Source organism: Ursus americanus, chromosome 23 (assembly GCF_024610735.1).
Source record: "Ursus americanus isolate L20-20 chromosome 23, mUrsAme1.1.p, whole genome shotgun sequence".
Lineage (NCBI taxonomy): Eukaryota > Metazoa > Chordata > Mammalia > Carnivora > Ursidae > Ursus > Ursus americanus.
This window is the reverse complement of record NC_142149.1, coordinates 29,615,276-29,629,328: the sequence shown is the minus strand read 5'-3', so window position 1 is coordinate 29,629,328 and position 14,053 is coordinate 29,615,276. Positions and strand designations below refer to the sequence as shown.

General features: G+C 41.8%; 1 protein-coding gene across 1 annotated transcript in view; it reads right to left on the bottom strand.

Annotated features, from left to right (window-relative positions):
- ANKFN1 (ankyrin repeat and fibronectin type III domain containing 1) overlaps positions 1-6,762 on the bottom strand; it is a 132,883-nt gene extending 126,121 nt beyond the window's left edge. Inside the window, exons 1-2 of the mRNA XM_045773607.2 lie at positions 6,562-6,762; positions 3,614-3,824 (exon numbers count right to left, since the gene is read on the bottom strand). Of these exons, the coding sequence (XP_045629563.2) occupies positions 3,614-3,824; positions 6,562-6,747 (397 nt within the window). The 5' untranslated portion in view covers positions 6,748-6,762. The remainder of the gene's footprint in view (positions 1-3,613; positions 3,825-6,561) is intronic.
- Between the last annotated feature and the right edge of the window lie 7,291 nt (positions 6,763-14,053).

The window sequence follows — 14,053 nt, the reverse complement described above, 5'->3', positions numbered from 1 at the left end:
TTGAGTTTCAAGCCGTGTTTGTAAGGAACACCTCGATACAGCATTGTGATTCGGGGGCTAAAAACTGGAAGACACTCCTGACCAAAGGTTTAGAGTTAAGTCCCTAAACTCGTGTCTTTGTGATTCCTGCGACGAATCGGGGCACACCACAGAGGACTTGCTTCTGAGTTGTGCTGGGATTCCTGGTTGGCAGAGTGGAAAGAGTACTGGGCTGGTTTTCAGAAGGGAACACCCAGGTAAAGGAAGACAGAAAAGTCACCCTATTAGAAACGGTGCTCACTGTTTTGAGATACTTGACTGGCATCAGAAGAGGAAGCGACGCAGGGTCAGGGAAGGAAAGAACGAGGTACGACGGTGAATGCTTTTACACAAGTACCAAAGCATTTAATAGACAGGATCCGGGTTCCAGTCATAGTTCTACCACTTCCTGGTTTTGCAGCATTGGGTGAATTATCTGACTTTTCTTATTCCAGTCTCCTCATTGATCAGAATGAGGAAACGGACTCCCATCTCGCAGGCCAGTGTGAGGACCAAATGAGGTGATGCAAGCACAAGGATTTTCACAATGTGAAATGTTCTACCAGCTTAAGGCCTCATCGTTATTTTTCTTCTCTTATATCCTGCCTCTGCAACTTCTGGGGAACGATTTGCAGCAGGTGTTTGCTTATCTGGCTCTGGCTGGCGGACCATGGTTTTTCTCCTGGGCTCGCTCACACTCATGCACAGAAGCAATTCTCTTCCTTTTGTACTTGATATATAAAGTGAATTAGAAATCCCTGAAAACAGCTTGTGCTTTTCTATCACACCTCTCTTCCACAGGCATGGCACCTTAGCGTGTAGGACAGAACAAAGAAAAACACCATAGGATTTTAGCAAATGGCACAAAGGGAAAGATGCAAGGCCCAGCGGCCACGGCCCTCCGTATTGATTATCTGGTAAGGCAGTCAGTTTGCATAGACGGATGACCCCAGGCATGGGTGTCCCACAGACCTGGGTTTGAGTCCTTGACATCCCTATTCACTTGCCAGATGTGTGACCTTTGGTTAGTCACTTAACCTCGCAGAATCTGTGCTACTGTGAAAACCAGAGATAATGCTTCACAGCTACTCAACCAATACTCCCTTGCCACCTTTACACATGTGGGAGTCTATACTGGGTATACGCTCTTTGACTTCTTGGGTGGCCAAGGTGACTTAGGTGTCGTATTTCCTGAAGGCTAAAACCTGGGTTTCTCGCTCACCTTCCTTTACAAGTTGTCATGATGACTGTGGTTATCATGCCAGAGGGAATGAGAAGAACCAGGGACCTTTTGAATGAATTCGCTTTTGGTTTAACTCGATATTCAGGACGTGCATTCTTTTATGGAGATTTAATTATGCACAAGGGGACTTGGGGAGATTGGGAGTCTCACTGGTTTCATGGAAAATGCAGAATTCTTTGTAGCTTCTCAGGTAAGTGGGACTAATGTTTCATCCAGCCCAGTGCAGGCAACGTCTGGATGAATGCTTTCCTTGTTCCTGTAGAATGGGGCTCAGTCTGCATTCTCTGTGTTCAGACCCTCTGATTCTCCACCGCGCTCTCGCTGGATCTTTGGGACAGACACTATTGCAACGTAAGTTGGAAGGCAGCAAAGACGACTTTTTGGTTTCTTCCATCTCTATTTGCCCACCCCTCCGAGCCTCCCATTCCACTTGAAAGAAGTGGCACTTTGACGATGGAGTTCTTACCGAAAAGCCCCAATCCTACTGAACCCAAATCCTCACTCTGTTTGACATGGATGTGGTGAGCTCAGCATTTTTAAAATAAAGAGTTTTCTGATACAAGGATCAGGCTCTGTACCTAGTCTTTGGGTGGTGGGGGTTTATGAAATTTAGGAGCAGAGATGTGGCCTCTAATTACATATTTGCTTGCTTCTCTTTCAGCCTTCTGGGTCTCACCACTTGGAAGTAAGTGAATCAGTATTAGTGAAAGTAACAGTTTGATGAGTTTACTTTTTTCTTTTAGGAAACATAAAAACTGTGGCTCAGAGCCATTGTGGTCATTGGGTCACAGAGTTTGCACCAAGGGGAATGCGAGTGCCTACCTCAGAATGTTGCCGTGAGGCTTAAAGGAGTGAATGCATGTAAAGTGCTCAGAATAGTGCCTGGCGCTAGCTGAGGGCTCCACGACTTTGTCCCGTCCACTCCTGGGCCGGCTCTGCCACTGGCCCCCGAGCAGCTCCCTTTGGCAAAGTACTATCAGCTCTACTTCAGAATATATCCAGAAAGAAGCCAGTCCCGAAAGACCACACATTACAGGATTCCACTTACATGACATGTCCTGCATGGGCAAATCTATAGGAAGAGGCAGTAGATTAGTGTCTGCCGAGGGCTGGGAAGAGTGCAGGGGTGGCTGGGGAGTGAGAGGGTATGAGTGATGAGAATGCTTTAAAACCGATCGTGGTCACGGTCAGACAGGGTGCATATACCAAACCCGCTGAAATGTACACGTGAAACGGATGCATTACATGCATGGGAATTATAGCTCAATAAAGCTGTTCAAAGATCCATCCAGAATTCCACGCCCTGCTCACTATCAGCGTCACCACTGTGCCAGTCCAAGCCACTGCGTCTGTCTCCTGGCCTCCTGACTGGTCTTCCCAGTTGCACAGTTGCCCACCGCTGTCTATTCCCCACGGAGCACGGTAGCGATCTTTTAAAACGTGAGGCAGAATATGTCATTCATCTGCTTCGGCTGCCCTCTGTCCCCCCCCATTTATAATCAAAGTGAGCATCTACCATAGCCTGCAAGAGCCGAACGATCTTCCTCGGTGATCCCTCTCCCCCCGTTGATGTGCTGTGGCCACACTGGCCTTGTTCTTCGAACATGGCAATCTCATTCCTGCCTTGCTCGACACCTTTCTGTCTGCTGTTCACTCTGCCTAGAATTTGACCCCACATCTCCTCATGGCTCATTCCTTGATATCGCATAGGACCAGGCTCAAATGTCGCTGCATCAGAGAAGCTTTTCTTGCCCAACCCTATTTAGAATAGTCCCCACTCCATCAATCTCTAGCCACTCACTTTATTATCTTCATAGCATTCATCACTACTCGAGCCTATAATTTGCTTATTGGAAGTTTCCTCCACTAGCATCTAAGTTCTATGACAATAGGGACTCTGTCTTGCTCACCGTGGCATACCTGGTACCTAGAACAGAGCCCTGTCCTCAGTGTTTGTTGAATGAATGAGTGACTGAACGAAGCCACCATATTCCCTGTGGACACGAGACACTAGCACATGCGTACTTACATGCTTTCTGTGTCTGCTTCCTACTCTACAGCCTCGCTCGCCGTGTTTCACATATTTTATAACTTGGGTTAAATTCTTAGGAGGAAGTTCTTTCCAGGTTCCTTTTCAATTCCACTCAGTGCATTCTGTTTGTAATGTAACTAGATGCCTAGACTGGTTAAACACTATCGCTATTTGTGTGAAAGTCCATGAAAACATGTAAAGGAATTCGGAGCCTGTCTTCATCAACTCTTCATGCTCTCGATGTCAGCAATGGCTATTTTGGTGGCAGGAAGCTGGGTCTAGTCTTAACAGTACATGTTTTTATTCCCAGGTTTACTTACAGTGTGGACTTTCTCGGGCCCCTGTCCTCAGAAGAATCCTGGCAATGGGCACATTGTTGGTCATGATGGCGATATCCAGAGGCGTCAGCCCCTCGCTGTTAGGTGTGTTGAGATCTAGCTCTTCCGGTGTGTACTGACACAGGAGGGTCTTCACAGCATCTAGGTCCTGTTGTTCGACTGCTTCGAACATGGCGTCATTGCCCTGGAAGTTCTGGAGGGCAAGAACACAGGTAGGTGAGCACACTTTCATCCGCCAGCTGGCCTCTGTGGCTTACTTGTTCTGACGTCAGTGACGGCATCCCCACTTATAACTGCAATTTATCCCAACACACATGACTTGTTAAACACAGCTGGACCCTCCCTCCATCCTTCTAATGAGCATGAATGGATCCGCACATTTAGATGCACTGAGACCATACAGTATAGCATGGCTGGTCTACCGATAAGAGCAAACATCAGCTTTCCTCAAACCAGTATTTTGTGCAACACTGTCTGCTAGGTCATTACGAGGTGTTCTATGAAGAATGGAGCATGCAGTCATATAAATTTGGTGCACACTGGATTAAGCTGGGTTATCACATTATTTTGCTGTAAGACCTCTCTGAGCCTTTAATAATTCTAACATGCAGTTATGACTCTCCAATAGATGGGAAATATGACCTGTTTTAAATATTTGTTCACAGAATATTTTTTTTATTACATTTGTTTTCATTGCCCCTGGAATAGTGCTCTGCAGAACACATTTCAGGAAAATCTGGCATAGATAACGCAGCACAGGTTGCTGGAATGATGACTGGCTTGGAACTGAGAGCACGCTTTCCCTCCGACTCTTCCCCTCCCTTCCCCATCGCCATGTCCCTACTATCACTCAGACCCAGACCATTGGCATCCCTTGCCTGGACGATGGCAGTGACCTGCCCGTTGCTGGTCCTAGTGTCCTCCAGCCCGTACTCCATACTGGCACAAGAATAATCCCTCTAGAGTTGACGATGTTACATACCCCTTCCTTTCTGCAACTCTTGAATAGCTCTCACTGCCTTCAGGCTAGCTCCCCAGCTCCAAGACTCCTTTGTACTAACCTCTGCACCTTCTCAGCCCAAAGCCCGAACCACTGAACACCCGGCATTTCTGAGCCCTCAAGGGAAGGGCTCAAGAGGTGGTGTCCAGTGAGGGTTTGAGTGGCTGGCTGGCCAACCGTGCTGAGAGGGCTAAAAGTTGAATATCCATAGGATACAAATCCCCTACAGAAAAATAATAGCTAGACAATAGGTTTACATTGAAAAGCTCTATCAGAGATTAATAGTAAACAAATGAGAAAAGCTCTGGAATTCTCTCAAATATGTATTTCTGCAGCTCATGGGAGACGAGCAACACATATGCTATTTACACATCTATTTGGTATCTTCTCTAGGAATTGTTTGCTCTTTAAAAATGTTGAAATATCATTGGTCCTGACATAGCACAGGGCTTGCCTGATTAAACTGTCCAATGTCTTCAGCGATCAAATATAAATATTTAGGTTGGCACGGTTTATTTTCAGTATCACCAAAAATCAATTATCTCCATCGAAGGCTGCAGGTCGGCCTAACGGAGCACATGACACATGATTGAAACTTGAGGGAAACACAGCGTTATTATGCAAATACATGTTTTGACAATGGGGTCCCAAGGGATAGAACTATTTTTGGTATGCAGCTCTCTTTGCTACAGGACAGTCTGCTGAATGGAGAAGTGTTTTGTCTACAGTCTGCCAAATGGAAGAGCCTCTGCTACTGAGGCCGTAACTTAGCCACAACCAAGCCCTCCCAGAAGATGAGCTTGAAATGAGACAACAAATGAGAAAACAGAGAGAACAAAGTTAGCGTGCTGCCTGTCCGCAGTTGTGTATTTGTCTGTGATTCTTAGTATGCCTAATTTCTCATGTGCCATATTTGCTCTCACTCTTTAGTCATTTCCTCCTCCATGCTTTTGTTGGCAAACCCTAGCATGCTTCTCTCTGGAAAAGCTAGGGCTCATTTCTGTGTTAACCTCAAACAAGTGGTGCCATTACCCCCTGCAGAAATGCCCTTGCCAAGCATAGTAATAATATGCCCTCAGCTTTTACCAAGGGTCGGTATCAGAAACTACTCTATGACAATGTCTGTAACATCACCAATACTGACCTTCCTTCTCTACAACACAATTCCCTGTGGCATCTTACAAAGGCCAGAGGACTCAGGAACAGGAAAACACTCATTTCTTCTGGTAGAATGATATACTTTCAGTTATCAGCTAATGGGATGCCATAACCAACTGAGCTTCCCTTTCTGCTTTGACTGAGTAGGAGCTCAGAGACAAATATCATGGTAAGTTTTAGGTACTATATTTGCCTAGGATTTTAATATATCTAGTTCTCTTTCCAACCCCATGATTCTCTAGTTTTCTTTTTTCACTCCTTCCTGCCTTCCTTCCTTGCTCACTCTCCCTCAAATATCTCTATCACTTTATTTCCCACTATTTAATACATACACTTTTTTTTTGGCCTAGATTCTGTTCTGAATGCCTCTGGAAAAGCATACGGGCCATACATTATAAATAAGTAAATGAAATGGTCATTGTTCATTTGATATCTGAATGAACACTGGAGCTCTCAGAAAGCCTATTTAACTCATGCTCCCTATTTGTCAAACTGCCATTTTGTTGTTGTTGTTTCTTTGATAAATTAGAGAAAGAAAAACTAAGAGAAAAGAAAGGGCAAGAAACTAAGAAAAAGAAAGGGAAATGCTCAGACTCACTCAAGTTTCAGTTCACAGCACAGACGTGTGCAGTTCCTGCCTTCCCGACCTCTCAGCATTTATAAAACTGCAAATGCAGGTTCCGAAGTAAATGTGGAACATCTTAGAATATCTTCAAACCCAAACACAACTGCACCAATCAAGCAGAGACAAGAATAAAAAGAGCATTATTACCACTGAGGTCTTTCTGAGGCTCAGCCGGTCTGTTCTTGTTCGAAAATAGGCCTCATCAAATGAAGAGTGGCTCCCTTTCAGTTTCTCAGAGAGGTTTCTGTACAGGCGTTTGGCGGCATTGGGAGACGATGGGGCACTATATTTCTTCGACTGAGAAAGATGTAGATTCTGCATTTGTTGGGTCATTTTCACACGACAGTTCCTAAGAGGAGGAAAATCTGATGTTGTATCATTTACACAAGATAATTATAAGTTGACAAAGAATTTAATCATCTCCAGGAACCATCTGGAATCCTAATAAAATACTGTAGCTGGAAGGGATCTTGGAGAAGAGGTCCAGCTTTTTCATGTTCTAGACAAGAAAGCTGAAACCCAGGGAGGAAAGCAGCTTGTTTACAGCCACACAGCTAATTGGGGGCAAGAATGAAATGACAACATCCATTTACTACCTAAACATATACATTCACATGCAAACATATATATGACACTGAGCCTCTACTCAAGGCTTTTGGTCTCTATCCCATTGGGAGGAAGTGTCTCAAATCTATAACCCAGGGGTTCTGTTCAGTTCCCCTTGGGTATATGTAATTGGGATCTTTCTACCTACCTACTTTTAGATGCTGTCCTCCGTTGGGTGTGGTTGTTCTCTGTAGATACCCCTTTTCTTGAGGTGCTAAATTGTGCCTCTTGTATGAGATTTGGTGAGCTACCTCAGTGCCCAGAAGTTTGGGGGATTTGTACCCATAGGTCCATCCCTGCTCACCCCAGATACCCCAGACAGTGTCCTCCAGGGCACTCACTACTGGCATTCTCCAAGTTGTACTTGACTGCTGTTTCACACATCTCTAAACAGGTCCTTACCAATGTCATCCTTAGAGTCAATTTCCAGGAGATCAGCCATGCCATTTCAAAAGCCATCCACCATTAAGTTGGGTATTGCTACTGAAATATTGATGCTACCGAGGCGATGGCTGTCTGGCATGCATCTGTGTGTTGGATGAGCAAATGCATGAATGAAATAACTGGCTGTTATGTGCCAAGTGTCTCCACCCTGGGGGAGCCTCTGGTACACTGGGACCAGGTCTCTCTGGAACAGGCTGTTACCTTCCCACCACCTCCCCTCGAATCTCCAATGGAGTCTTCCATTTGAAATGCAGCCAACACTTTTTAGCTGTGGCCCTCAGAGGTCAACTCCAGTCCTTGACTTTTCATAGTCTTATGGACCCCATGATACAATATCATGTAGAACCTCTTTTATTAACCCACATCTTCACAGGATTGACTTCAAAACTTCCCCAGTTTCTACAGGATAAATTAGAAGTTGTTTAGCCTCACATACAGGTGCATGCCTCTCCGGCCTCATCTCACTGCTCCTCTATGTTTTATGTTTCAGTCTTTCTGATCTCCTTAGGGTTTCCTAAATAGTTCAAACTCTTTCCTATCTCTGGGTGCTTGTTTGAACTGCTTTTGCCTGTACTGGAATTCCATCTGTGCCTTCATCACTTAGGAAACAATTGCTGATCCTTAAAGTCTATGCTCAAGTGGTCTCTGACAGCCACAGGCAAATTTGTGTATTTCTTTACTCACTAAGTATATGCCTCTTACAGAAAATATTTTTATTGTATTACAGCTATTTGGCTTTCTGTCTCCTAGCTAGTCTGTACGCGTCTCAAGAACAAGGACTGCCAAGTATTAATTTTTTTTAAAAGATTTTATTTATTTATTTGACAGAGAGAGAGACAGCCAGCGAGAGAGGGAACACAAGCAGGGGGAGTGGGAGAGGAAGAAGCAGGCTCATAGCAGAAGAGCCTGATGTGGGGCTCGATCCCATCATGCCGGGATCACGCCCTGAGCCGAAGGCAGACGCTTAACCGCTGTGCCACCCAGGTGCCCACCAAGTATTAATTTTGATACCTAAAATATCCCTGCCTCAAAGTGCAAGAAATATAATACAGATTAAGCTATGAATTGCTCCTCTTCCAGCTACTGACTATGTGGCCTTGGGTGAGTTACTTAACATATCTGAATCTTACTTTTATCATTTATAAAATAGGGATAACACTAACACCACATTACAGTTATGAAGACTTGATGAGATAATGCATGTAAAGAGCTCAGAATATAGGAAAAACTCATGGCAGCTATCATTTTTGTTACAGAAGATGTTCAACAAATACTTTAGAATAAATGAATGCTCATATGAGAGTCTACGGAAAGTGATATGCGAAGGAACTACTCAGAAAGCTCATTTCCTCCTCATGCTTCTGAATTGGGTTCCATATCCGCTGGCGCCAACTAACCTTGACTTACTTTCACTTTAACAAAAGGAGAGCTATCCTCATTACATTGTTGGATGTCTTTAAGTCTTGCTTGCAATCTCTTCCAACACAAAAGACTTCCTAGTACTTTCCGAGGTTGTCAGATCTACTCAATTTTAGTCACATGTATCAGGCCCCACCTGGTCTTAGCTAAATGGTCATATTTACATTTGGGAGGATGATTTAAAGCACTACCTGTAGTGTGTATGTACGTATGGGTGTGTTTTCATCTTTAATAATCTTTTAATTTATACAAAAGCAAAAATAGAGGGAGTAGGTGATTTGCATCTTTCGCGTTTCATCTACAGATCCTTTAACTTTGATTCAATAGCAAGCACGGCATTTCCTCTATATCTTACTGTTCCAACAAAACTTCCAGATTGATATGCAAGCTGGCGCGCATGGAGATTGCCTTAACCTCTTTCTTTCTGCCTTCTGTCTCTAGCCTTTTCCTTCAGCGTTAATGCCCCAGTTCAAGCCATCTGTCTTGTCTACATCATTATCATTCCCAAAATAACTCTACATTCTTTTGTATCTCACACAGTGCCCAGGAGTCCAGTAAATAAATTCTTGTCGATTGATCAAATTCCAGTTACTTGCCCTCTAACTGATGACACCTACCCACATGGCCCCTTTTGTCTTTGCTCATCTCCCATCTGTTCCCTTCAGTCAAAATAGGTTGACTTTCTCTGTCTCTTTGACTTCCTTTTCATACTGCCCCAGCTGTCCCTTCCTTCCTGGCCATCTTTCAGCATGTTTCTATTCTTTTAGATTTCATCTATCATTATATTTTCTTTTCCCCCCTCTATATTTAAAATTTTGTCTGATGAAAGATATTGAGAAAGACACTTTGTATTATTTGTTCTCGTAAACATGTATACCCCTCCCAACTAACTGTACTCTTTAAATTTTTACCCTTACAGAAAGGGGCAAGCCTTTGAGAAGCAGTGTAGCTTTGGCTCTGGAATTTGGCAGACCCAAGCTTGGATCATGATATTGTTATCTATAATCTATGTGACTGTAGGAACTTTAATTAAAATCTCAGAGTTCGTTTCACCATATACAACAAGAGTTCTTACAGAGTTGTGAAGATTAAATGAATTAACAAATGAAAGCATGCGTCCTGTTTAATGCTAACAGTCACTCAATAAATAGAAGCAATTGTTAAGATTACCTCAATTTTCTTCTCAAGCCAGAGACACTAAAGTACAGTGTAATAATTTAAATAGTTTTCTTCTTTGTTTTAAACATTGTTTTAAGATATGACTTTATGTACTTATTATACTATTTAGTTTTATTTTGATAGAAAAATATAAGCTTAGATATTTTTAAGTGGATGTTTACAGTAACTTATAGAAAAACAGAAAATTGAACTTCAAACTACTAATGGAAAGAAAAGAATAAAGATAAGCCTAGGGAAAAATAAAAAAATAAGAAAACATAATAAATAGACGTGTAAACTGAAGTAGTAAGGGTAAGACTGAATATACCTGTGAGCGCAATATACCCACATGGTTTAATTTCTTAATAAAAGACAAAACCTTCCAACTGAGATTTTTTTTTTTTTAAAGTAGGCTCCATGCCCAGCATGAAGCTCAACATGGGGCTTGAACTCACAATCCTGAGATGAAGACCTGAGCTGAAATCAAGAGTCAGACACTTAACTGGCTGAGCCACCCAGGTGCCCTTCTGACTGAGATTACAAATGGTGTACCTAAATAAACATTTCACAGAGAGATTGAAAATAAAAGAATAGTATGACAGTGGGAATGGCAAAGTAATGACCTCCAAAAATCCTCTCCTCCATAAAAGCAATAAGAACACTAGCAGGAATTGTAAAAATTAACTTTCTCAGAACACTGGAAATTAACCAAAGGTTTGCAGCAATCAAAGAAGTGTTTATTTGAGGAAAGTAGCTGATTAGGTAAGAACAGTGAGCCTTGTGGCATTTTTAATTTGCTCAGTTCCTGTCTTCCCCAGCTCTGTGGTAGCCTTGAAGACCATCAATGTATATTCATGATAAAAAACAGTAGCCTGGCAGCCACTGGATGGTGCAGGATGGTGACAGAGCTCCTTCACAACCCTATTTTGAGAGAATCATCATTATTTGACCTGACTGGTGGTTTCCTGGAAGACCCCACTCACAAGATTTTTCTTTATTTGACCTGCCTCAGAGTTCACCAAGTGCAAATAACCCTTTCCTCTAAGGCACTTTGTCATCACAGCTGCCTGAGATGGTAGATAAAAGTTGGGGCAAACAATAGACTAACCAAAAAGCTTAAAAGGAAATGCTGGGGAATGAGATGTCCACAGAGGACTTTGAAAAGCTCTGACACATTTCCAGGGATCAAGCAGACCACATGTATGCCCAGAGCTGGGAGCATTCTCATAAAACACCTGAAAAGGTCCTAAGCTCTTATCTCTGTCTGATGTTGAGGCTGTGTGCAAGCAGGAAGTGAAGGGTAAGGCAGGGCTGCCAACCACCTGGCAAATATAGAAAGTGTGCCCCAACATGTGCACAGAGCTCTTCTGTAAAGACTGGAAGACTTATTGGTTTCAGGCATCTAAGGAAATTTTTGTTCAATTGTTAGCTGATCACTAATCTAACCAAGCAGAGACTTCAGTGGCAATGAAGTGACAAAGAATACAGACTTCACAGATTTAATTCTGAAAAATCACTAAACAATAAACCCTGAGGAGGTGGGATAATCTGATTTCTAGAGTTGCCACATTATATTATTTAAGATGTCTAGTTTTTAACAAGAAAAATATGAGCCATGCACAAAACAAACAAACAAAAATATGTCCCATTCACAGGAAATAAAGTAGTCAATAAACATTGCCCTGAAGAAGTCCAAATGTTACTTATTAGACAAAAACTTTAAACATGATACTAAAGGAAACCATATCTAAAGAAATAAAGAATTGTGAGAATGACATCTCACCAAATAAGAGAATATCAATAAAGAGGTAGAATTTATAAAACAAATCCAGCACCAAATAGATATTATGAAGTTGAAACATATAACTGAAATGAAAGAGTCACTAGAGGGATGCAATATCAGATTTAAATAGGAAGAAGGAAGATTCAGCAAACTTGAAGATAGGTCAACTGAGATTATCCAGTTTTAGGAGCAAAAAGAGAAAAAAATGAAGAAAAATGAACAGTCTCAGAGAAGTGTGGAACACTACCAACTGTACCAACACACACATAATAGGAGTCTAAGAAGGAGGAGGAGCGGGAGAGAGAATATTTGCAGAAATAATGGTGGTAAACTTCCCCAAACTGATGAGAAGCATTAATCTACACATCCAAGAAGCTCAGTGAACAGCAAGTTGGATGCATCCAAAGGGATTCACACCTAGATACACCATAATTAAACCACCAAAAGCTAAAAACAAAGAGAAAATCCTGAAAACAAGAAATAACTCATTACATACAAGGAATTCTCAGAACGATTTACAGCTGATTTTTCACCAGAAAACCATAGAGGCCCGAGGGAAGTGGAGTGACCTATTCCAAATGCCAAAAGAAAGACTGTTAAATAAGACTTTCTCTATACAGCAAAACAACGCTTCAAAAATGAAGGTGATATTAAGACATTCCTGGATAAAAAATACTCACAGAATTTGACAGCAGACCTTTCCTATAAGAAATATTAAAGGGAGGGGCAACTGGGTGGCTCAGTCATTAAGCGTCCAATTCTTGCTTTCAGCTCAGGTCATGACCTCAGGATTATGAGACTGAGCCCCATGTTGGGCTCCCTGCTCAGTGGGAGTCTTCTTGAGATTCTCTTTCTCCCTCCTCCTCTGCCTCCCCACCTCTAAAAATAAATAGTAACACTTTCTAAAAAAGCGAAATATTAAAGGGAATCCTTCAGGCTGAAATGAAAAGATACTAGACAGTGACTCAAGTCCACACAAGGAAAGAAAGCACATTGCTAAGGAAACTATGGAGGTGGCATAAAAGGTAATATAAATATAAGACAATAGAAGTCTTTCTTTGTTTATAACTCTTTTATTCTCCTTTCTGATGTAAAACAATGACATGAAAATGAAATTAAGAAAACAATTCTATTTATTATAGCATGAAGATCAGCATTAAGAAGATTAAAATACTGAGGAATAAATTTAACGAAGGAAGTACAAAATGAATTAAGCTTCCTTGGTTACTGTTTTCATGTGCCATATCATTCCTGTTGGGAACTTTACTAACATAGTATGTAGTCCCTAGAATACCCAGAAAAGTGTCCTGAAAACAACAGCAACAGTACTCTCTGCATTTTTGTATTACATTGAACTGGGGAAGAAAAAGAGACTTGACTGCCGAATGAAGTACTTGATGGGTAAAATAGATACAGAATCCTAGCAGGAGAACTGGTGGGGAAATTGTTTTTGTTGTGTTAAGTCTGGGATGTCACGCTTCAGAGGGCATTCCTTATTAGCCACTTTTACTAAAACAGGTTGAGATCCATAGTTATATTTCATTTCATTCTTCAACCTCAAGATAATCATGATGGTTTTAAGCACAGTATTAAAAGTAGAGACTCTGGGGTGCCCGGATGGCTCATCTGGTTGGGCGAGTGACTCTTGATTTCAGCTCAGGTCGTGATCTCAGGGTCATGAGATGGAGCCCCCGCATCAGTCTCTGCACTCAGCATGGAGTCTGCTTGAGATTCTCTCTCCCTCTCCCTCTGCCCCTCCCCCTTGTGTTCTCTCTTTCAAATAAATAAATAAACCTTAAAAAAATACTAGGACTTTGATATCAGGCTGATCTAACTTTGGGTTTGGCTTTTCTACCTATTAACTGCACAACATTGGGCAAATTATTTATCATCCCTAAGCTTCAATTTCCTTATCATTATCAGTATTTCTTATCTCAATTATAAAAGTCATGTCTAAAACGAATATTAGAGTTTTAAATGAGATAATACATATGAATTATTTAGCAAAGTGCCTGAATGAAACAGATGTTCAAAAGATATTCATTTCAGACCTAGTATTCTCAGGCAACTACTGCTTTCTGCTTTCTGACACTACAGATTAGGCTTCCTTTTCTAGAATTTCATGCAAATGGAATAATCACTATATACTCTTTTTTTTTTAAATCTGCCTTCTTTAACTCAGCTGAATTATTTTGAGATTCATCCAAATTGTTATATCTATCGGTAGTT